The sequence below is a fragment of the Saccopteryx bilineata genome, chromosome 3, assembly GCF_036850765.1.
Source record: "Saccopteryx bilineata isolate mSacBil1 chromosome 3, mSacBil1_pri_phased_curated, whole genome shotgun sequence".
NCBI classification, from domain to species: Eukaryota; Metazoa; Chordata; class Mammalia; order Chiroptera; family Emballonuridae; genus Saccopteryx; species Saccopteryx bilineata.
In genome coordinates, this window is record NC_089492.1 from 186,769,096 (window position 1) to 186,794,512 (window position 25,417).

Here is a 25,417-nt window from a genome sequence, read left to right on the forward strand (position 1 = left end):
AACATCACTTATCGTTAGAGAAATGCTAATTAAAACCACAATGAGATATCACTTCGCACCAGTCAGAATGGTCCTCATTAACAAAACAACACATAATAAGTTCTGAGGATCATGTGGAGAAAAGGGAACCCTCCTGCACTGCTGGTGGGAATGCAGACTGGTATAACCACTGTGGAAAACAAAAAATTAAAAATGTAACTGCCTTTTGACCCAGCCAACCCACTTTTAGGAATATATCCTAAGAACACCATTCACTGATTCAAAAGAAGAAATGTACCCCCATGTTAATGGCAGCATTGTTTACAATAGCCAAGATCTGGAAACAGCCCACGTGTATATCAGTGGACAAGTGGATTAAAAAGCAGTGGTACATATACACAATGGAATACTATGGGGCCGTGAAAAAGAAGGAAATATTTTTTGTGACAACATGGATGGAACTGGAAACTATTATGTTAAGTGAAGTAAGCCAGGCAGAGAAAGAAAAATAACATATAACCTCACTCATATGAGGAATCTGACAAACAGTATGAACTGAGGAGCGGAATAGAGACAGAGGCAGGATCAAAGGATCCAGAAGGAAAGCGGACAGAGGGAAAGGGGATGATAGAGCGATAGGATAGGATGAGAGCAGAAAAGCAAATCCTGGAGGGAAGGGGGGAGAGCATTACGGGGAGGGAGACAGGGAGGAGGTACTGGGGAGCCTGGGTGACATTAGAATCTATTTAAACACTATAAATTAATTTAAAAAACAAACATGAAAAGTACCAAATACCTTGAGTAGGCCACTTTCAGGAAACTGTACTCAGAGACAGAAAATGCAAGGAAAATTTCAACCAAAAAACTGATTCCATTTCTGTTTAGAGCAATATAGATAGTATGTAAGTGGGTTTGTTGACATTTAATCACTAAAATGCCTGGGAAATGAATAGTCATGTAATTTATAGCATAAGGCAAGTTTGAATTTTATATAGAAGAATAGGCAATAAAATATTTGGTAGCTTTGTAAAAAGTAAACAAGGATGTAGTAATTTTATGATAAAAGTACCTCAAAAAACAAATAGCTTGATGATAATCCAAACAGCTTTCAAGAGAACCTGGTCTAAATCATTGCTACTCAAAGTGTGGTCTGTAGAGCAGTAGCACCGACATCACTGAAAGACTTCAGGTCTCACCCTAGACCAGTGGAATAAAAATCTGTACTTTAGCAGCATCCCTAGGTATTGATATGATCATTAAAGTTTAAGAACATGAAATATTCTGACCTTTAAGTTTGTTCAGTGAAAGCTTTAAAAAGTTATAAAGATGTCTTCAAATTTTCATATCAAGCACAATGCAATACTTTGGGTAAAGTAGGAAAACTGAAGGATGATGCAGTTATGGTGGCTTATTTCACTATTGCATTGTCCTTCTAGGCAATTCCATCATTCTTGTATTTTTCTTTTATTAACATAGCTCAAAATGATTGATGAGTATTGATGATGTAATTCCTGGGTTGGTTCAATAGCAGAATATTTAAGATACAGAAAAGAATAAGATCACTAAGATCCCATAATATATCTAAGATGTATAGAAGGATCTGCTGGACTCATGTGTTAACTTGAAGACAGAATGTTTTATTCTACTTTAAAAATATATAAACAAATACTTTCTTTGTTCTTTGAAAGGACGAAACTTCTAAAAAAAGAAACTCAAAAAATAAAATTGGGTCCAGTAGACACTGATGATATACTTACTGAGTGTTGAGTGTTTAAGGATCTTTCAAAATATATTGGAAGCCAAATCACATATATTAAACTATAGTTTGGAATGCAATAAATATGAAATATCAGGTGAGTACTGTGAAGATTTAGAAGAATGACTTTTATCAATCCATGCCATAAACAGCCCCATTAGGTGCCAGGCATTGTTTCCAGAATTGAGGATAAAATGTCCTAATAGGACTTTTGTTTTAGTAGAGGACCCAGATAATAAAGAAATAAACCATTGAAGTTTGTATAGTGGCATGTGCTATAAGGAAAACAGAGTAGGTGAGGAAATGGAGAGTGATTCTGCACTACAGGCCAAGATGGCATAGAACAGATGCTTGTTTCTGCTTTGAGCCCGTGAAAGGGGTCAGGGAACCAGGTAAGCAGTTGCCATTTGACCAGACATCAAATGAAATGAGATAGAGAGCCATGTGGGAGAAGTGCAAGGTAACAAACACAACTGTAGCAATATTTTCTTTTCTGAAAACAGACCTTTCATCTCCTCCGGTGAAACTGCCCTGCAGTGTCAGCATACCCAGAATGCAAACAAAATCAGTCCGTGTTTCCTTCTTCATCTAGTGTCCTGAGATGTACCACAGCACAGGAGATAACGAGCTTAAGCTCAGTGAAAGCCTTTCTCTGCTATTTCAGCTCTGAAACCTTTCAGTCTGAAGGTGTAAAAAGCACTAATTGTTGCTAAACTTAGTTCGAATTTCACACAACAGTACCACTGGAGCTATGTCTCAGTTTTCATGTCTGTAAACTGGGAACAATACCCAACTGGCAAAGCTACTGTAAAAATCATAGCAAATATATACCAAATGCCTGATGCGTATTACTTAGATAAACATTATTGTTAGGTTTGGGTCCAGAGCCCCCTTACCAAAAGCCTGAACTAGCCAGGTTGAACTTTAAGTGACCTGATGCCAGGACAGTTCCCATAGCTCTCCATCTGAACAATCCTGATTGATGTCTTACTTCCGCCTGACCCTGGGACTTTCTCCCACCGAGTTACCCCCCTTCACTTACTGAATGTTCTATTGCTTAGCCATTAATCAGCGCCTTCTCCATTGTTTAAACCTTTCCATTGTTCAATTGCCACAGGTAACAGAAGTCCCCTCCCCCCCGCAGATGGTTAAATAAACTTATAAAACTCATCAGGCCTTGTGCATCCCTCCTTTGGCAACCGAACAGTTATTACCCACTATTAAGGTTAGTTCGTTCTGTAGGGGCAGAAAACTTTTCCCTTCTTTCCTTCTAGGTTCCTTGGTTGTCCTAATAATTAAGTTGACATAAGACATATTAACAGGAGAAAAACATTTAATTTTTTATGGGAGTGCCGAAAAAATGTGAGATTTAAAGAAGTGTCCAAAGTTGGCAGCCTTTATACCTTTAGGCAAGGAAATGATAATTGTGAAGAACTGGCCCTGGCCATTGGCTCAGGAGATAGAGCGTCGGCCTGATGTATGGACATCCCAGATTTAATTCCTGGTCAGGGCATACAAGAGAAGTGACCATCTGCTTCTCGCCCCCTCCCCTTCTCTCCATCTTCCCTCCCGCAGCCAGTGGCTTGATTGGTTTGAGTGTCAGCCCCAGGCACTGAGGATAGCTTGGTTGGTCTGAGCACGTCAGCCTCAGGCACTAAAAAAAGTTTGGTTTATTCAAGCATCAGCCCCAGACAGAAGTTGCTGGGTGGATCCAAGTTGGAGTGCATGAGGGAGTCTATCTCCCCTCCTCTCACCTAAATTAATTAATTAATTTGTGAAGAATTGCCAAGACAAAGGGGTTTGGACTTGCTATATTAAATAGATGAAGTAAAAAGGTTTGTTTCTATAGCCTTCTTGGCCCTAAATTCCTTATCTCTGGTGATAAGGATGCCTTCTACCCTCCTAGTACAAAGAGAGATTTATTTGTGCTTTCAGAGGGAAAAAGGAGGGTCAGAGTGTCCTTTGTGTACCGGCTATTTCTGGAGTAACTTTAATTCAAAAAGTGGCATTTTTAGTTTAGCACGTTTTGTTCTTAGATTTATATCTGTCTTAAATGTGAAAACCAAGTATAACTGTTCCCACAGATTCTTCAATACCTTTAGTTTCAGTCTTATTAAAATTACTCCATAAGACATATAACAGTTTAGAGTTTCCATAAATGAGTAAGGGTTCCCTACCTATTGCCCGCCTTCTGCCTAACTTACTCCAGTGCTCCCTCCAGAGTACAGTAGTGGGAGGTCAAGATGTTGAGTGTTTCAAAGGCAGTTCAGGAGTGTCAGTGTAAAATATGAGTAAATACACATTGTGTGAAGTCAGCTGCAAGAAAACCACAGAACATTTTATGTCTAGTTGCATTCACAAATGTGAACACATTAGACTCTTCAAATATATACATGGGGGACTGGCTGAGAATTGCCCCTTGGGAGTCTGCCAAAGAGTTGTCAGCCGTGGGCATCCATCCTGAGCCTTGGGAAGAGCATGGAAGATTCACTCTGTCACATGTCCCTGTGGGGAGAGTCCATGTTCTTGTCTTTTAGTCTATATAACTGAGCCTTGAAGAGTTGTGTCTGGTTAGTCTGTAATATGTTATATTCCAGAGCTGGTTAGATCCCATTTCCTGACCTGCTATCATTGAGGACTTCAGATTTAGTTTTCTCTGAAATATATTTTTTAAAAAGAAAGTTGAGGATTTGGGATACTATGTCTTCTTTTAAACATTACAGTTTTGTCATCTTCATGGATTTTGCTCATTTTAAAAAGCAGTGAAGAGAGTCAGTGGTGGGAAATAACTATTCCAATTGAATAAGTGTTTTTAAAATGTTCTATAAAACTATATCAACAAAATAGGAGAAACAGCAAGATACTGAGTCACTGGATTTTTTTAATGCCCATGGTAAATAAATACTTAAAACAACAAAATGCTTAAAACATAGGAGGAATGAGTGAAGGAGGGAGGAAAGGAAGAAAGCAAGGAAAGTGAAAAGAGGAAGGGAAAAGTAGAATGAAGGGAGAAAAGGGAGGAAGGAAAAAGGTAAAAAAGGGAACAAGGACAGTAACAACAGAGAAAGGAGAGGAAGGGAAGGAGGAAAGGGGGAAACGGAATCTGGAGTCTTGTCATTTAAACACCAGGGAAAGCATAGGCAGAGTTTTCGTGGCAGGGTTTATTTAATCATGGTGCTAAGGATTATGATTGTGAGACTGCCTTTGCTAAAGAAAATCGTGAGTTGTCAAGGTGTTCAGGATGAGGCCATCCCCATGGTGATCACAGAGCCTGTACCTTCCAAAACAGACCAAGAAATGACCTTCCGTTAGATGCCCCTGCTTTATGTTGAGCTCCAACTAATGCAGTTAGAGCTGGGTGGAAGTCCCAGTCACCATCATGGTGGCAAAAACCTAGGTGTGCCCTTCATGGCTGTCCTGTTTTCCAAGTATTCTCTGTGGCAGAAGTGCATGGTGATCCACTCTGCCAGTGTTGGGAGTTGCATATACTTGGCCAGAGAAAAGAAGGAGCAGGTGCAGGACATTCCCTGGGTGTTCTTTTTTAAACACTGTTGCTGGGTGAGGGAGAGCATGTGTGAGAGGTGATGTCACAGTTACAGCTGATGTGATGAGGGTGAGCATGGTGCAAAAGGTGATGTCATAGTTACAGCTGATGTGATGAGGTGGGTTAGGCCATATTGCTCTGAGTTATGACTAATTAGAGCCATTTCTTTTCTATAAACACTCTTTTTCATGTGGAATCCTTTCCCTTCGGTGTGAAGAACATCTTTAGCATGCTTTGTAGTGCAGTTCTGCTAGCTTCACATCCTTTCACTTACATATATGTAAGAACATTCTTATTTCACCCTCATTTTTGAAGAATAGTCTGCTCTCCTTTGTTGAAGACCCCAAGCAACCATGATTTTCTTTCCATCACATAGGTGAGTTTATATTTTCTAGAATTTTTTGTAAATGAAAACAAACCCCATTTTTTTTTGCCTAGCTTCTTTACTGCAGCATAATAATGTTGAGATCCATTCATACCATTCATGTGCATCAGTAGTCCATTCCTTTCTGTTGCTGAGTAGTACTTCATTGTATGACTGTACCACAATTTGCTTTTCCATTCACCAGTTGGGAGGTTTCCATGCTTCCCTATTACAAATAATGCCATGAATATTTGTATACAATCTTTGCAGAGGTAGATGCTTTATTTTCTTTTGAGTAAATACCCAGAAGCAACATGCTAGATCATAGTTGAATATTTGTTTCTACTAAACTGCTCAACTATTTTCCAGTGTGGTGGTACCATTTTACTTTATCACCAGATGTAGACAATCGGTTACACAACTAAATAAGGTTCAGCTTGCTTCCAGTCTCTCCATCCTACAGCTATTGCTATACACCGTCACAGACTGAAATCAGTCATGGAACAAGGACTTCACTAAGTGGGCAAGGAGGAATCACTAAAGTTGTTCTAGATGTGGACTTGGAGAATTGTTGTTTGGCAGAGAATTCTTTGTCCTGGGGTACTTGGAACATAGTTTGGAGTAAAGACACTGGCCATAGGCATGCATTTCCCTTGGCCCAAAGCGTTTTCCCCTGTATGGAATGGTATGGCCAAGGTCTGACCAAAGTGGAGTCCTCCAAAGCAGTGTTTTTAAACTGCCAGACAAGTGCCAATCCACCAGGAATTTCATGCCAGTCTGTGAAAGAGTTAACCACCACGATGTTGTATGATAATTAACATGTTACTAATTCAGGGCAAATTTTGAACTCATCTCATTGTCTTTTTATATCCTTACTGACTGTATTAAATAACGCAGAAATAGAGAAGTCTTTTTTTTCAGGTTTCTGGTTTTCCTGTCACTGGCTTTATTTCTGTCGGATAGGTCGTTAGAGATCTTAACCATAAACATTTCTAAAGTCATGTCTCACTATATTTGTATATGCTGATCCTTCACCCACAAGTGCTCTTTTCCTCTCTCCCTAGATGATGCCCTTGAGTCTTTCAAAACTCAGCAACAGCAGTTCTTCCGGGAAGGCCTCTCTGTTTAAGAGATTTAAGTCAAATTTTCTTCCTCTGTGTTCTTTTTGTTTGTTTCATGTGTGCAACATAATGGTTTGATATTTTAATATATTGTAAAATCACCACCACAATAAATCTATATACATCATTACAAATACTTTTTTCTTGTGATGAGAACTTTTAAGATCTATTCCTAGCAACTTTTAAAATCTACCATACTGTATCACTCATAGACAACCTACTGTACATCTTCATGGCTTATTTATTTTACAACTGGAAGCTTGTACCTTTAGGCCAACTTCTTCACTCATTATACCTATCCTCACCTTCTACCTCTGGCAACCACCAGCCTATTCTCAGCAGCTGATTCTGGTTTTGGGGTTTTGTTTTGTTTTGTTTTGTTTTGTTTTGGTTTGGTTTTCATATGTAATTAAGATCATGTGGTATTTGTATTTCTCTGATTTATTTATTCACTTTTCATAATACTACTTATGTTATCAAAAATAGCAAGATTTCCTTCTTTTTTATGGCTGAATATTTCCTTCATGTGTTGTTATAGCAATAGCCCTGTAAACCTCTCTCATTTAAGACACTAGGTAATTATTGATTTATTTCTCTATTATCCTATGTGAAGGTTATAACCTGTCTCATTTGACCTTGTATTTCAGCATCAAACATTAGCACTGGCACATAGTGATGTTTAAATAATTTGTCAATGAGTCAGTAAATTAATGACTGAAAGAATGGAATGTTTCTTCTTTCATTCTTTGCTGTCTCTTCATGTCTTTCCCTAATCTACTTTTCTTTTTTTTTCTGCCCTTCTTCCACTGTGACTACTTTTTTGCAAGATTATGGAAAGAATACAATCTTTGTGACCTTTAGAGTGTTCTTTGCTGTACAAATGATGGAAAATGGATTTTGAACCTTAGCAAACAAACTGAAAAAGTTTAAACCTTTGTGGGTGGGTGTGGCAATGAAAGAGAGATTTCATTGGCATTTGTTATGAGGTTGGGTACAGCAGTGAGAGTATTTTGCTCAAGAATAGGAGATTGACCCAGTTTTATAGTTACATGAATTTTTGTTAAATTTGCAAGAGTAAAAAAAAAAAAAGAATAGGAGATTGAGACAGATCTCCACTATTCTAATGGCAACAAAAATCGCATCTGTCATGTTGACATGTTAGGTAACTGGTCTTTCCCAAGTCTGGAGGTCCCTTGAGATGCCCTTCATAGGAACCAAAAATAAAAACACTGTTTAAAAACTTCTAACCTTTGTTTATCCCAGATACTTTTCATAGTGATATTATGAAATAATAAAATTCCTAATACACTGGCCAGCAGTAGTAAGTACTAGTAAATGCTAGTTTTTAATCCTCATTCTTCTTTCTAAACTTCCCAAAGACCTGTTTCCTTGAAATTTCTCTTAGAATCAAAGTCGTCAGTAAGGAATAGGTCCAGATGGTGTGTGCTAGTCACCAAACATGTAGACTTAAATTAATTCTCCTCTTTGGCACTTACATTTTCTTTGAGAATAAGGTGCTTTTGACTGTACTTCAGCTATTGATTATAGAGAATGTTCTATATAAACTTCTGAGGGCCTTCATATTCAACTCACATATAGTTGGGGACCAATCTGTGGGCCCAAAATCCTCATCAAAGATCTTTTTTTCTAGGAACATTAGGGAGTGCTCTGTCTTTTATTTTTTATTTATTATTATTATTATTTTTGTATTTTTCTGAAGTGAGAAGTGGGGAGACAGAGAGACAGACTCCTGCATGAGCCCAACCTGGATCCACCTGGCATGCCCACTAGGGGATGGTGGTCTGCCCATCTGGGCCATCACTCCACTGCAACCGGAGCCATTCTAGGGCCTGAGGCGGAGGCCATGGAGCCATCCTCAGTGCCCGGGCCAACTTTGCTCCAATGGAGCTTTGGCTGTGAGAGGGGAAGAGAGAGACAGAGAGAAAGGAGAAGGAGGAAGGGTGGAGAAGTAGATGGGTGCTTCTCCTGTGTGCCCTGGCCAGGATTCAAACCTGGGACTTCCACACACTGGGCCAATGCTCTACCACTGAGCCAACTGGCCAGGGCCAAGGGGAGTGCTTTGTCTTATCTTCACTTTGTTTGAGAGAGGGTACCTTTTTGGAGAGGTAGGGAACACCTTAGCAGGTGTTTGAACAGTATAATAGACCAGCATGAATAGGAGCTAAATCAAGAGCCAGAAACCAGTTTATCAACCTTAAGATTTTTAGCAGAATCTAATTTCTGCTAAATCTAATTTAGCAGACAGAATCTTAGTTTCTCAAATTAGGAAACTAAACAATACCGCTGGCAATTCTCCAATCCCAATCTGCATCCAGTTGAAGTGGCAGTAATTAATCTGATGTACCCTACTGACACTATTTACTCTAATATTAAATAGATAGTAACTAACGTATAAAAAAGTTTTGAAAATGACATGTAAAAGTAATGGAAAAACAGTGGTGATTCCCGGCCAGGGCACATAGGAGAAGCGCCCATTTGCTTCTTCACCCCCCCCCTCCTTCCTCTCTGTCTCTCTCTTCCCCTCCTGCAGCCAAGGCTCCATTGGAGCAAAGATGGCCCGGGTGCTGGGGATGGCTCCTTGGCCTCTGCCCCAGGCGCTAGAGTGGCTCTGGTTGCGGCAGAGCGACGCCCCGGACGGGCAGAGCATCGCCCCCTGGTGGGTGTACCGGTCAGGCGCATGCGGGAGTCTGTCTGACTGTCTCTCCCCATTTCCAGCTTCAGAAAAATACAAAAAACAAACAAACAAACAAACAAAAAAAAACCCCAGCGGTATTGCTTAGTTTCCTAATTTGAGAAACAAGTCCCCTTATAGCTTTTGATTCAGCTATGTGAAATACAATTCAGCTGGATTTGCATTTAATAATTACATTATATTCTGTACATATAGGCTTTCTTATTTCTTGCACACAACTTCTGTTAACTGCAACAATAGAAGTTACTTATAGAAATGCCTGATCTCTTGTGGCACAGTGGATAAAGTGTGGACCTGGAATGCTGAGATCGCTGCTTTGAAACCCCGGGCTTGCCTGGCCAAGGCACGTATGGGAGTTGATGCTTCCTGCTGCTTCCTCTGTCCCCTCTCTAAACTGAATAAATAAATAAAAATTAAAAAAAAAATGGCCCTGGCTGGTTGGCTCAGTGGTGGAGCGTCGGCCTAGCGTGCGGAGGACCCGGGTTCGATTCCCAGCCAGGGCACACAGGAGAGGCGCCCATTTGCTTCTCCACCCCTCCGCCATGCTTTCCTCTCTGTCTCTCTCTTCCCCTCCCGCAGCCAAGGCTCCATTGGAGCAAAGATGGCCCGGGCGCTGGGGATGGCTCTGTGGCCTCTGCCTCAGGCGCTAGAGTGGCTCTGGTCGCAACATGGCGACGCCCAGGATGGGCAGAGCATCGCCCCCTGGTGGGCAGAGCATCGCCCCTGGTGGGCGTGCCGGGTGGATCCTGGTCGGGCGCATGCGGGAGTCTGTCTGACTGTCTCTCCCTGTTTCCAGCTTCAGAAAAATGCAAAAAAAAAAAAAAAAAAAAAAAAAAAAAAAATTAAAAAAAGAAAGAAATGCTTATATCTCCAAGCATTTTAGAGGGAAATGGAATTAAGGTTAGTAACCCTTCCGTGTTTAAATGTACAAAGCCTATTTTTCAGAACTCCTCTTACCTAAACCAATGAAAGAGGGAATTGTCTGCTTCTGAATCTTGAGAAGCTCGTGAGAAATGTGGCTACACTTATCGGGTCACTTTCCTTACATTTTTGTAGTCAGAAGTCCATAAGCCTAGGACCCTTGGAGAGTCTATCAACTGCACATTGCTGAGAGTGCTTTGTGTTGACAGTGTCTGGAAAAACCTACTTTAATCATTTTCTTCCCATATCTTTTCAGGAGCATCTAAAGGCCTTTGATGATGAAATCAATGCTTTTTTGGACAATATGTTTGGACCTCGAGGTGAGTGAATTGCTCAAGAACTTAATTTGGAAAGAACACAGTATTTTGTTATAGAAGAGGATTATGTCATTTCTGGTGTCTTGAAAATACTATGGTACTTTACATTTAGAGATTCAACTTCCTTCACTTTTGCTATCCTTCTCCCAGCACATCCAGGAGGCCTTGTTTCTCCTGCTCAGTCTCTCCTGGGATTCAAGTTCTGGGATTAGGAAACAAGAGTAGAGTGCAGTGCGCTAGCTTCTTTGGTTTCTCTCTGGCTACCAAAGTACATTGCAGCTTTCCTTCTAAACATGGATTCCTTTCCTCCTCTCCCCACCACCCACTCACCTTCCCTTCCACCCGTGCACAATCATATAGAGTCTTTCTGCCCTTGCATGTCTTGATAAGTTCTCTTTAAAGATATGTGAGCTTGCCTGACCAGGTGGTGGCACAGTGGATAGAGCGTCAGTCTGGGATGCAGAGGACCCAGGTTCAAGACCCCAAGGTCACCAGCTTGAGCGCGGGCTCATCTGCTTTGAGCAAAGCTCACCAGCTTGGACCCAAGGTCGCTGGCTTGAGCAAGGGGTTACTCAGTCTGCTGAAGGCCCGCGGTCAAGGCACATATGAGAAATCAATCAATGAACAACTAAAGAACTGCAACGAAGAATTGATGATTGATGCTTCTCATCTCTCTCCATTCCTGTCTGTCTGTCCCTATCTGTCCCTCTCTCTACCTCTCTCTCTGTCTCTGTAAAAAAAAAAAAAAAAAAAAAAAGTGTGAGCTTTCTTTGTCCAAGTCTGTTAAGTTATGCTTCTAAACTCAGTTATTCTGAGTCCCAGTCATTCCTCTGTCACCAGTCACTTAATGATGCAGGGTGCCACTGACTCATGTGCCAGGTCTCGTGTTTTTAACAACTCTTTCTTCTCAGCTCAGCACTACGTGCTTATAAGTATCATAACTAATCTCCCCTCTTCCAATCATTTATTAAGTATCAGCTGGAATAATACTTTAAAAGCCTAAACCATAGTATGTATTACTCTAGCTTAATATTCGGTGCCCTTTGGATAAAAACCAAGTTCTTATCATGAATTACCTACCCTGTATTATATAGCCCCAGCTACTGCTCCAACTGCCAGCGCCCCCTTTTCCACTCACTTTGACATCTGACATCTTTTATTTGCTCAAATACATAAAATCCTTCTATATGCTGTTCCTTGAGCCTAGACTTCCTCCCCACTATCTCCTACTCCATCCTGCAATATAGTGAGCCCCTTGTCATACCCCTGGTATCAGCCTAACAGAGATGTCAGGGAATCTGACCCTGTAAAGTAGACCCCTTATTATACTCTTTCAATCTCTGTTCATTTCCTTCCTGTTCTTTATTGTCATTGATAGCTCTTTCTCCTGTGAGGACAGGAACCATGACTGTTCTTTCAAGTGCTTATTATAGTTCCAGGACATATTAGGCACTGTATTTTACAAATAAATGAATAAATTCTGAGCAAAATTTTGTTGACTTGAGCATTGCTGGATTACAGAACTGAAAAATCTACAAATGATTTTCTTGACACCATTGGTAGGGGTGGGGGAAGAATGAGAAGGTTTTTCTGTTTCTCAAAATCTTCAAATAGAATTACTTAGAGATTATTTAGACTACTCTCCAGTTTCTGTTCTACCTGAATATTTATATAGTTTTAATAAAATGACACCCTGTGATTGTATAGAACTTTGAAAAAATACTTTCACATAATCTTTGGTTTTGTTTTATTTCTTCCATGTTATCCTTGTGATGACTCTGTGGGATAGGCAGGGTGCAGCTCCTGTATCTTGTAACGTACTTTAGTTACTATGTTCTCTGTTCTCTGCCTTGCAATCCTAGTGGGCAGTGTAGGGGCATGGCTCTCTGACTTAGACATGCAGGGCTTCTTGTGACTGTGGCTTTCTATTTAACACTTTTCACTAGAGAGTTAAATAACAGTCTCTCTCAGCCAACTTCACACTGAATTTTGCCATCAGTAAGATCATCATGATTTGGAATTATGTGGATATGGGATCAGTTAAGGATAGGGTCACAGTTGTTTTCTCAGCTTTGGTCATGTTTGTGGAGTTTCCTTTGTAGCAAGAGACTGTAAGATTGGCATTTGACAGCTGGATCAGTTGGCCTGCACAATGGTGTCTAGGTCATCACGAATCCTTTTCCCCTTCCTAAAGGTGGCACAAGCTTAAGTTTAAGCTAGATGTCCTCTAGTTTTCTCTGATTTTACCTGTACCATATTAGTACCATCGAGGGATATTGTTCTGAGTACATACCTACCACAGCTAACATATCTCAAGTCCCAAAGACAATCAAGGTTTTACAAGTATTTGTTCCCATCTTTTGGTTGGATCAGTTACGATCCTCCATAACAATCATGGCAAATATTTAAAGGACCATGACATAGGAAAGCAAAAATTTTAGGTGCTGTATTAGTTTTGCAATATGTGCTTGACTCAACATGCCAATTAATATATATTTAATGACTGTTTCCTCTCAACTCAGCAGTACATGGACGTAAGTTATAAGTGAGACAGTAGAAGTGTAAGACCTAGTCTTTGTCTCATGAGACATATGCTGTAGCTATAGGTAAAAGTAGGAGTCTGAAATGACTGGGAAGCTACCAGGTAAACCATATTAGCTTTTTCAGGCTGCAGTAACAAAGCATCATAAACTGCATGGCTTAAAGCACAGCAGCTTCTTCTCTCACAACTCTGGAGGCTACAAGTTTGGAATCAAGGTGTTGGCAAAGCCATGTTCCTTCTGAGCTCTAGGAAAGAATCTGCTCCGTGCCCTTCTGCTAATGTGTGGTCTGGGCAGCAGTCCTTAGCATTCTCTGGCTTGTAGATGCATCACTCTACCCTCTGCCCCCATCTTCACATAGTGTTCTCTTTGTGTCCCTGAATTCAAATCTCCTCTTGTGAAGACATCAGTCACCTGGTCAAGACCCACCCTGATCTGGTATGACCTCATCTTAACTTGATTACATCTGAAAAGACCCTAATAAAGTCACAATCACAGATACCAGGATTTAGTACTCGAACATATCATTTTGGGGGATACAGTTCAATCTATAACATCACAACAGGAGGTAGGATAGCAGTCTAGTGCAAGTTACTTTTTACCCTCTGCAGCTCAATTTTTTCTGAAATATAAAACTAGGAATAATGATATCACCTATATGTCTGTTTCCCTGACTGTGATGATGGTCTCACAGCATGTGCATATGTTCAAACTCATCATATTATACACATTAACTATGTACAGGATTTTGTGTATCAATTAGATCTCAATAAAGATGCTTTAAAAAGCACCTCTAGTATAAGATTGCTTTGAGAGTTAAATAAGTGAATACATGTAAAAGACAGAATCAGTGCTCAGTAAATGTTAGTTATAATAACAGTATTATAGCCATAACATACATTATATAATGACAGTTATTTTATGCTGATAAGAAGCTGTTGCTAGGAAAAAGTAGTAGGAAATGCTCCCTTCAGAAGGCAGGGCTTTAAAGCATGAATGGGATTTAGATGCAGAGATGAGTATTAGGGAGTAGCACACAGCACAGACTTTTATGACAGATAATCATGATCTGCCCTGGCTGGTTGGCTCAGCGGTAGAGCATTGGCCCAGCATGTGGATGTCCCAGGTATGATTCCTGGTCAGGGTACACAGGAGAAGCAACCATCTGCTTTTCCACCCCTCCCCCTTTCCTTTCTCTTCCTCTCTCTCTCTCTTCTCCTCCTGCAGCCATGGCTCAGTTGGAGCAAGTTGGCCCTGGGCACTGAAAATGGCTCCATGACCTCACCTGAGGCACTAAAATAGCTTGGTTGCTGAGCAACGGAGCAATGGTCCCAATGGGCAGAGCATCAGCCACAGAGGGGGCTTGCTGGTGGGTCCCTGTTGGGGTGCATGTGAGAGTTTGTCTCTCTGCCTCCCCAATTCTCACTTAAGAAAAAAAAATAGAAAATCATGATATAGTAATTATCTGTTAGTCACCTAAATGTTTCTTTCTTACCTGTTTTGTCTTTATCACAAATGGGAAAAGTTTACAGAGTAAGTGATGGGACAGAGCTTGAGAAAGCACTTTCCTTAGAAATGGCACTCTGGAACATGGTGGTTTAAAGAGAGGCCAAGGGGATGGGGTGGGGGCAGCAGAGAGGAGCGGAGGCCGGGAGAGCCACAGGAGAAGGAGAAGGGCATTATCTTCTGGAGAAACCACTCCTTACAGCTAGCTCCTCACCACAGGCACTTTATAATTCTGGGCCAAATCAGTTTCTTTAAGCAACAACCAAAAAAGAACAAAATAGAGAACAACCGTTTTGTGCTTATAATTATTTTCAGGTGTTACTAATTATGTTCTAAATCTAGTACAGCTAGTGCTCGACTTACAACCACAATTGGTTCTGACAGACTGGTCGTAACACGATTTGGTCGTAAGTTGAGTAGGCTATATGTACAGTAATGTGAAATGATGTTATAAAAATCTTTAAGTCATATTTTATCATAATTTTCTTTCATTATTGTTATATATCATAATTTTCTTTGTTCATTTTATGCCATTTGTATCATCTCTACACCATTTTGTTTCTTATTTTTACATTTGTCAGGTTTAAGTAAAACACTGCATTACCAGTACAACTGGTTTAATATTTGCAAAGACAATTTCCTCTTGGTAGACATCTTGGGAGGGATTTCATGAAAAATATCCAAGACACAAAACACAAATTGCTGTACCGAGTCTGGGATAGCAGTTGAAATGGTGCACGCGGAGATGGTAGTGCTGCTGGAAGCTGGTCCGCACTGTCGTACGCCCAGCTGGGCAACGCTTGCGCTGCCAGAAGCGGAGCAGTCGTGGCTAGCGATTGTGGTCGTAAAGTCGAATGGTCATAAGTTGCATAGGTCGTAAGTCAATCAATATTTGTAAGTATGTTTTATTGAGGTTTTTATACTTTCACTCTCCAGAGGAAGGGACACACCTGATGTGTTGGGTCCCTGCCTCCTTGCTGTCATACCCAGTCCCCAGTCAAGATTCAGTTCATTGACTTTATTTCTTGTTCTCAGTTCTGAATCACCAGCCCAAGGCTTTGCCTTCACTACTTCCGCTCTCATGCTGCTGTTCTGAAATTCTCTGCTCTGTTTTACCTTGGTTTACTGCAGTGATGCTAGGCAAGCTCTGACCAGCGTGGGTTTTAGGAAACAGGATACAGTATCACCATGTGTGCTGGGCAGGGAGTCAGATGTGAAGTCTTGACTCTGCTGGTGACTACTGTATGGCTGTTTGCAAGTTACCAAAACTTTCTGAGCTGTTTTTTAATCTGTAAAATAGCATAACATACTTTACATTTGCTGAGGTAGAATAAATAAACATAGTAATTATTCCAAAGTAGACATTCAAGAACTGATACTTCCCACCTCATTAACTTTTCCTGTCATTCAATGTTCAGGTTAAGCCTTGTTTACTCCGTGACAACTACCTAAACCATTCCAGCCCCTCTAGATTCTTCTGAATGAATAATCCAAATCCAGCTTCCTTCATGAGTTGTCATGCTGCTCCCTGTTGTATTTGATGTATACAACTAAAATGTGTGTGCCAACATTTTATACCTAAACAGAAGTCTCACTCTAAGGATTCACTATGTGTATTTCTTTTCAGATTCTCGAGTCAGAGGATGGTTTATGTTGGACTCTTACCTTCCTACCTTTTTTCTTACTGTCGCATATCTGCTTTCAATATGGCTGGGTAACAAATATATGAAGAACAGACCTGCTCTTTCCCTCAGGAGTATCCTCACCTTGTATAATCTCGGCATCACGCTTCTCTCCATGTACATGCTGGTAGAGGTAAGTGTTGATGTAGCTGAGTCTGGGTTCCATGATTGAGAGATTTTTAGAAGCAATTAAGTATAGCAGACCAGAACTATCCAAGGTAGCTATCAGTGCTGTTTTATAAGGTCTCAAGAACTTGTTCCAGCATTTGATATTATTCCTTCTGAAGCCCTAGAAGTCTTTGTCTCTAACTTGAATTTTTCTTATTGAAATTTAAGCCTATTTCTTTAGTTCTTGTCTTTCATTGTTATTTAAAATCATAATTTAGACCTGAATAGGCATTGAAATAACATGTTATAATGTTTTTCTTTTACAGATTATGATAGAGGCTTAGAAAAGCTGCAAGATTTGCCAGAGAATAGACAGCTATTGAGTAACAGTATTTTCTAAATTAAACACCAAATGCAGTTAGTTTGACAAATATACTGTCCCCTAAAGAATACTTCCCACATTTGGGGGCCACTGAGATAATGGGTAGCTGTTTCTCAGGACTGCCTCTGGAGGCTTGAGCTGACATTCCAGCACAGCTCTAGCTGCCCTCATTATGTCAGATCCTCTGCATTCCTTTGTAAAGTGACACAAGAAAAAAAATAATTGTCTTGCCTATAAACCCTAAGGCCTGACAAAAAGAGGGAAGAGGAGAGGGAGTGGGTGGAAAGGAGGGAAATAAATAAAAAAATCTTTTTTAGGGAACATGCCAGAAAATTATTGCTAAAATTATTCTTTCAACAAATACGTATTGAGTGCCTTTACTTTGTTAGAGTCTATTCTAGATTCTAGAAGACAGCCTTTGCCCTAGTGCAGTGATTTTCAAGCAGTGTGCCGCCAAAATTTCTAAAACATGCAGCACCTATTTAGTCAGGGACATTGACCTCTTTTCCCTTAGATTGTCAAATTAAAAAATGACAACAGCCAACACAGTAGATATCCTGTGTGAATGAGTCAAAATTAAATCTATTTTTTGGTCAGGTTGGCAAAAAAATACATTTTTAATGTGCCATATAATTTTAGGATTGGTTTATGTGTGCCACAAGATGGAAAAGGTTGAAATCACTTCCCTAATGCATCAAAGAGTGATGGGCTGGTGGTGGGGCAGGAATGCCTCCTGAGGGAGGTGGGCTTTGAGCTGAGCCTGAATGATGAAAATAGCCAGGCATGTCAGGGTCTGGGGAGAGTGTGTTCATGCACAAGGAGCATCCCCGGGAAAGTTCTTTAGGCAGTTTAGGGTGTTCAAGGACTGTAAAAGGAAACAGTGTAGCAAGGACACAGTAGACAGGAGAGAAAGAGATTCAAGATGAGGTGGGGATGTGTCAGATTATATAGGGCCTTGGAAGGCATTTGGCTTTCATTCTAAGTACAATGGAAAGACACTGGAGGGTTTTAAGGAGGGGAGCAATCAATATAATCTCTCTTTTAAAAATAGTTCTAGGTGCTACATGGACAATGGACTATGAGAATGAGTCGCAGGGCACAAATAGAAACAGAGTCTAGTTAAAATATGATTGCAGTACAACAGTCAGCAGATGCTAGCAGCTTGGATTAAGGTAGTAGAGATGGGGAGAAGCCAGTGGAGTCTAGATGTCCTTTGGAGTAGCCCACGCGTCTTTATGGCTAAGCCTGCTTGACAGCCTGATTTTCTTCTACACATAGGTGGATGGTTCCTGCACACCAGCCAAGCCAAGGAATTAGGAATGGTCCAGTGAGGCAGATAGATAGAGAGCCTCTATAGCTCGGCTGCTATTTCTTCTGTTTAGTTGTGAGATTGTCGGGTAGTTCTGTATGGGTAGCAGGGGGTGAGGAATGTATTCTGGATAAACCTGAAGTAGAAAATGGCATGGGATAACAGAACATGTCCTGTCCTCTCTCACTTCTATATTATTAGTATAAAATGAAGAGACTAAAGCCCCGTACTACAAAACTACAGCCTGACCATGGAGCTTTTCTTTTTTCTTTTTTAGAAAATTAAATTTAATGGGGTGACATTGATCAGTAAGAATACATAGGTCTCAGGTAAACATTTCTATAGCATTTGAACTGTTGATTGTGTTGGGTGCCCATCACCCAAAGTCAAATCATTTTCTATCACCATATATTTGCCCTTTTACTCCTCTCCCTCCACCCCTTCCCCTGGTAACCACTTCACTTTTATCTATGTCCATGAGTCTCATTTTTAAGACCATAGAGTTTTTAGATAATCTTTCTGCACAGTGTTAAACAGTTTTCTTTTTTGAGAAATGTACCTACACATAAAAATTTACATACACCTTTAGGTGTCCTTAGATCCCCTGTAGTCTGTCACTGGTTCCAACTTGAGAACCAACCCCATAAATCCCTGGGTGTTGGAGGGTGACTTGACTGTAATATATAGATCCCATCAGGAAAATTCAGTCTTTTTTTACTTCGCTGGATTCATTTATCCTAATAATCTATAATTATCATGATGTTAGCTAAAAAGGTGCTTTGTTTAGAAGGAAAGGGGTAAGTCAGGGTCATGGAGTAAAAACAAGGGTTCTAAAATGTTCTACATGTTTTTAGTGGTTCCTCTTTTTTTAATGTTCAGTTCATTAACACCCATTCCTCCCTCTTCTGTATGTGTGTGGTTCAGTAGTTCTATACCTTTACATAGTTCTGATAAGCCGCAGAAAATAGTAGGCTTTTGCATATAATACCTTATGTAAATCAAAGCCAAATGCCTTATATTCTAGAACTTAAAGTTACTTTAGTAATAGTAAGAAAGAAGAGAAGAAACCTCTTTGGTAGAATTTTTGAACTTTTGAGAATAAAAAAGCTCATTTTGTAAAAAGAACATTAGATAAAGAATTAAAAAGTCTGAATTCCAACCATTGTTCTACTTTCTGGCCATGTAACCTTGAAGAACATCATTTACTTAAATGTTTATTGAGTACCTCTTGTGTGCTAGACATTGAGCAGGGAACTGTAGATAGAAAGATGATCAAAAAAGGCATAGATATTATGGAGCTTTTTGTTTATTGAGCAAGGGGAATATAGACATCAATCAACTATAATCCCACAAATGACTAACAGTATAGGTTAATGAATAAATGGCATAACCTTTCTGAGCCCTGATTTTCATATCTGTAAAATAATAATAAATATGTACATATAAAATTGAGATGAGAAAATAAGGTAAATATTTATGTATAAGTCAATATAGAGTACTATTAAAATTTTAGTCTGAGTTTCCTCACATTTGTTTTCATTTTATTCTACAATTTCCTTGTGGAACCATATGACTAGGTAATTCCTTACACAAAGTATTTGTTACTCAAACGATAAATTCTGTTTCTTTTTTAGATTTAAGTAAAAAATATATATAAGAAGTAAATTACATTAACTAAGGAATATAACATTGATACCACTTCACAGCAAGAATTAAATCCTTTGATAATATGTGTTTGAGGACAGGGTCAAATCAAAGTCAAATTCTGGGGAGTTTCTTCTCCAACCTTGAATAGATGCCAGTCAAAAACATAAATGGGAAATTGTTTTTATCCAAATTCTTGCGTTGATCCCTCTGCCTTTCTTGTTTCTTTGGCAGCTTATCCTCTCCAGTTGGGAAGGAGACTACAACTTACAGTGTCAGGACCTCGCCAGTGCCGGGGAAGCCGACATCCGGGTAAGGAGAAGCAAACCAACCACCTGTAACCGTTTCTAACTTGAAAAGGAGAGAAGGCTTTCGTCCCATAAATATGAGGATGCGGGCTGGGATTAGATAAGACAGGAACTCCGGTTCTAATAGAAATGTTTGAAAGCACAATTGTTTCCCAAATGTCCCACTGGGAGAGTGGCTGCATGAAACATGGTACATCCATGCTGTGGACCCTTTACAAAGTAGAAAGAGATGTTCTCATCTCCAAAATATATCTAAGTGAAAAAAGCCACCCGTGTAACCCATGTTTGTAGTCTAGTACCTTTTGTAAAAGAAGTGATATGAATATATGTATGTATTACTTATATTTTTAAGAAAAAACAATGGCAGAATAAATCCAAAGCTAACACGGTGGTTTCCTTTTGGGGTAGGGGACAGAACAGAGCTAGATTTTTCTGTATGTGCATTGTATTATGTGTGATTTTGGAATGAAGTATTTTACATAATTATAAAACAAAATTAACTCTAAAATGGAAGGCAGCTTCCCCCAAAAAACTTGGAAATAAACAAAAATAAATGAATATATCCAAATATTATGTTGGTAACATAACCAACCAAAGAAGAATTATTTGAATAATAGTAAAACACAGCTTTTTGACTGGACATCCCTACCAAGATATAGCTTAACAGAACTCAATAATTTTTTTGGTTGCTACTAATAAAAATATTGGTATTGCTTTTCTGAGATTTTTATAGTTGCATTTTAGGATAAAGTAAGTGTCTAGTAATATTACTATCATTACAAGTAATATTTAAACATAAAAGAAAGAAGATATCACTAAAAAAGTTAAATGAAACCCAGTAATCATAGATTCAAGTTGGAAATATCAGAACTAACTTTATTCTTTCTAAAACAAATGTGTTTTTAGCACTCTCTACAGAAATGGCTGAGTTAGTCTGTGACAACCCAGTACAGTGTGCAATAAGTCACTACATTGTGCTCTCTAAATAGCATAATTTCCCACCAGAAGGGATAGGGCACTTACAGTATTGGCCAGTTTTTGGTTTGGGTGGGTGATGTGCTTAGGAAAAATCGAGAACCTCTTGTGATAGAAAGCAAGGGAAATATCCAAGACTGCCACAGTTTTGACAAAAAGATATAGAAGCCACCTTCAGAAGACTCCCACTGCTAAATATGGGACAGTTTTAGTATCAAAAAGAATGCTGAATCAGAGAAACTGTGCCGTGAGGGGTGCTCCCGATATCTCCCCCTGAAATTTCAACAAATTCAACAACTAAAGACAGAAAAAAAATCTCAGGAGCATCTGAAATATATACACACCACACAAAGATATGATTGGGTGAAAAGGTGGCTGAATATATATATATAATCTACTCTGAAGGAAATAAGACAGAGAACAGAATATTCTGCTTTCCTCACTGATCTGAGGTAGGGCCACTTTCTCCTGGAACCAAGAGAAGCAGAGGGTCTGGGGCAGAGGGAAGAAGCTGGGCTAGGGTGGATGATCAAGCAGAGGAGAAAGCGCACCAGTTCGGCCTGAGGTCGCGGATGCAGGGCTAGTGTGGGTGGCAGGCTCCAACGGAGCTTACCAGAGTGGGTTGCCCATGGAGGCCAGCGCCGGAGGGGCTTTAGGCTTTGTGTGCTCCCGGTCTGCGATCGCAGGCAGTGTGCAAGTGGCTTCACCTGGCACCTCTGGCGTGGACATGCGCATTCGTGGGCAGATGGGCTAGGCCCGAAATTATCAACAGTGGACTTCTGCATGGGCTCTAGCCAGCATTTCTGTGTGGTCTCAGCTCCCCAACCAACAGCACGGAAAGTGCACAAGGGCTGGGATCCCTAGGCCTGGAGTTGGGGCGGGGTGCCTCTGCGAGCAGATACAGATCACAAAGCACATTCCTGTATTTCCAACACTGACTGAGATCACAGGAATTGTGCGCCTAAGTGGGCGGGATCAGATCTCCGAGTGCACTGTGGGAGTTGTGGGGGCTGGGCTGTGGGCTAGCAAACAGTGCACAAGGGAGAAGCCTGTGGAGAGTAGACCCTTGGAGTGCTGAGGCATACTAGACATGCCTGGGCACCCTTAGAAAGGCACCTGAGAAGCATTCAACTCCCAGCCCTGCCTGTTTTCGCTGGTGGCTCTGGTTGGCACAGCCTTACCCAGATCTATGCTTTTAGCGGTGCTGGAGGAAGAACCTGGCTGCTCTTAGAGCCCCCTGCTCTGCAAGCAGTGGCTAGGGCAACCTCACAGCTAAGTTGGGAGACATGGGAAGAGGCACCTAGAAAACTGACTCTCCCATTGTCGGAGCCTGCAAGCCCTAACAAGCCCTGCCTACCAACGGGACTGAGGCCCAGCCTACATCATTGCCATAGCGACACAACAGCAAATCTCTACTCAAGAGCCCCACAGGGGCAAAACCTGTAGTATAGCGCCACCTGCTGAAAAACAAAAGAAGCAGCTACCTCTCAAAACCAGGAAAAAATTACATTTTATGTAAATTCTTATTCTTTTTTTTTTCCACTTTGGTCATTTTATCTTCTTTCCATTTTATTCTTTCCTTTTCCCTTTGAACTTCATTATCCATAAGTCTTACATTTTTCATTCTTTTTTTTTTTTTTAATGAGGGTTACATTTCAAAAACCTTACCTTTTTTTTCTTTTTCTTTTCCTCATTTGATCATTATTTATCAACAAATTATTTTAATCTGGATTCATATTTTTCTTTATGGCATTTTGCATATTTTTTACTTCATTTTTTACCTCTTTGTCATCTTCCCTCGTTTCTGGTTCCTGTTCTATGTAGTTTTTGTGCCACTTATAATAATAGAATTTTCATTTTTTCACTGTATATTTCAATTTTTATTTTATTTTTTTAATTATTTCTTATTAGTGTTATTAACAATACCACTCTCAAATGCCATTAAGGAAAAAGAAATTAAATGTCATGGATAGAAAAGACAGAGATGTAGCTTGGATAGATGATGAAAAATCTCTAGAAAAAAACTTTGTTTGGAAACCTTGGAGTTAAATGACAGAACTAAAAATTGAAATCCTAAAAATATTCAGGGAAATACAAGAAAGCACAGAAAGGCAATTTAGTGAGCTCAAAAAAAACAATTTAATGAACAAAATGAATACTTCATCAAGGAAACAAACTATAAAAAGGAACCAAAGATGAAAAACTCAATACATGAAATGAAAAATGAGGTGAAAACTTAGCTAATAGAACAGCCCAGACAGAAGAGAGAATTAGTGAAATAGAAGACAGGCAACTAGAAACACTACAGAGAGGAGAGAGACTCACAAATTTAAAAAAATTAGAAAGCCCTACAGGAATTGTCTGACTCCATCAGAAAGAGCAACATAAGAATAATGTGAGAAAATGAGAAAGCCCTACAGGAATTGTCTGACTCCATCAGAAAGAGCAACATAAGAATATCAGAAGGAGAAGAGAGAAAAAATGGAATGGAGAACATATTCAAAAAAATAATAGACGAGAACTTCCCAAGCCTGTGGAAAGAATTAAGAGCATCGAATTCAAGAAGCAAACAGAACACTGAGTTACCATAACCCAAACAGATCTACTCGAAGACACATTGTAATGAAATTATTACAAACCAATGACAAAAAATCCCCAGTGATGTCAGAGAAATGGTGCTGTGAGGAGAGCTCTCGATACCTCTCCCTGAAACTTCAACAAGTTCAACAACTAGAGACAGAAAAACAATCTCAGGAGCATCAGAAATACACATATATCAGATACAATTGGGTGAAAAGGTGGCTGAATATATATTCCACTCTAAAAGAAATAAGATGGAGAATGGAGTATTCAGCTTTCCTCACTGACCTGAGCAAGGCCTCCTTTCACTTAGAACTGAGAGAAAGCGAGGTCTGGGGGCACTGAAAAAGCTGGGCTAGGGCAGAGACGTTCAAGCCGAGGAGAGAGTGTGCTCGTGGCTCAGCCCACATGGAGCTAACGCCAGCGGCAGACTTCGGCAGAGGAGGGCAAACAGTTACCGTGTTTACTCCTGGTATCCCGGTTGGCCAGTGCAGGCAGTATTTGAGTGGATCCACCTGGCGCTTCGGGCGTGGGTGTCCACGTTCCCAGATGGGTTGGAGACTGTCAGTAGTGACCCTCTGTGTGGGCTGTGACCAGAGTTTCTGAATAACCCCGGCTTCCCAAACAACAGCGCGCAGGAAGTGCACAAAAGCCAGCTTCCCTACACCTGGACCTGTCTCAGCACGGCACCTCCACCAGCCATACAGGCTGACAAAGCACACTCCTAGGGAAAAGAACTGCGGAAGTGGTGGGAGGAAGGGCGCGTAGGCAGCTTGCAGACAGTCTCTGGAGAGCAGACCTGCGGAGTGCTGAGGAATACTAGACATGCCCGGGGGCTCAGAAAGACACCTGAAAGGCAATTGGCTCCCAGCCCTGCCTGATAACTCTGGCAACTCTAGCTGGCAAAGCCTTACCCAGAACCCTGCGTTGAGTGCAGCTAGAGGGGGGAGTTGACAGCTCTTAGAGCCTCTTGCTCTCCAGGCAGTGGCTGGGGAAACTTCATAGCTGGGTCCCCAGGCTTCTGGTTCAGGAAGGAGAGATTTGGAGAGAGGCTCCAGGAAAACAGACTCTTCCATTGTCAGAGCCTGCAAAAGCTAATAAGCCCCGCCTACCAACGGGACTGAGGCCTGGTTTATGTCATCACCATAGTGCCACAACAGCAAATTTCTGCCTAAGAGTGCCAAGGGGCAGAACCTGGGGTACAGCACCATTGGCCAAAAAGAGAGAGAAGAAAAAGGAAAAAGATAACTTCTCAAAACCAGGAAAAATCCACAGTCTTTATAACATTTTTTTTCTTGTATTTTTTATCCTTTTTTTTTCCCTTCCATCTTGGTCATTTTGTCTCCTTTCTATTTTATTCTTTTCTTTTCATTTTGAATGTTATTACCCATAGGTATTACATTTTCCATTTTTTTTTCTATTAGTGTTACATTCCAAAAACCTGAACTCAATTTTTTCTCTCTCTCTCTTTTTGTTTCTTCTTTTTTCTTTCACTTTTCTCTCATTTGAATCTTACCCACAAACAAATTATTTTATTCTGGATTCAAATTTTTTCTTTGTGGCATTTTGTGTGCTTTTTATTTCACTATTTATCTCTTTAGCATTTCCCCCAACTCTGGCTCTCCATTCTATACTTTTTGAGCCACTTAATACAATAGAATTTTCATT

General features: G+C 40.3%; 1 protein-coding gene across 1 annotated transcript in view; it reads left to right on the forward strand.

The window, feature by feature from the left end:
• The window catches only part of ELOVL2 (ELOVL fatty acid elongase 2), an 88,668-nt gene that overhangs the window by 36,283 nt on the left and 26,968 nt on the right, over positions 1-25,417 (forward strand). The window contains exons 2-4 of the mRNA XM_066268396.1: positions 10,655-10,718; positions 16,389-16,576; positions 20,121-20,198. Coding sequence (XP_066124493.1) covers positions 10,655-10,718; positions 16,389-16,576; positions 20,121-20,198 — 330 coding nt within the window. The remainder of the gene's footprint in view (positions 1-10,654; positions 10,719-16,388; positions 16,577-20,120; positions 20,199-25,417) is intronic.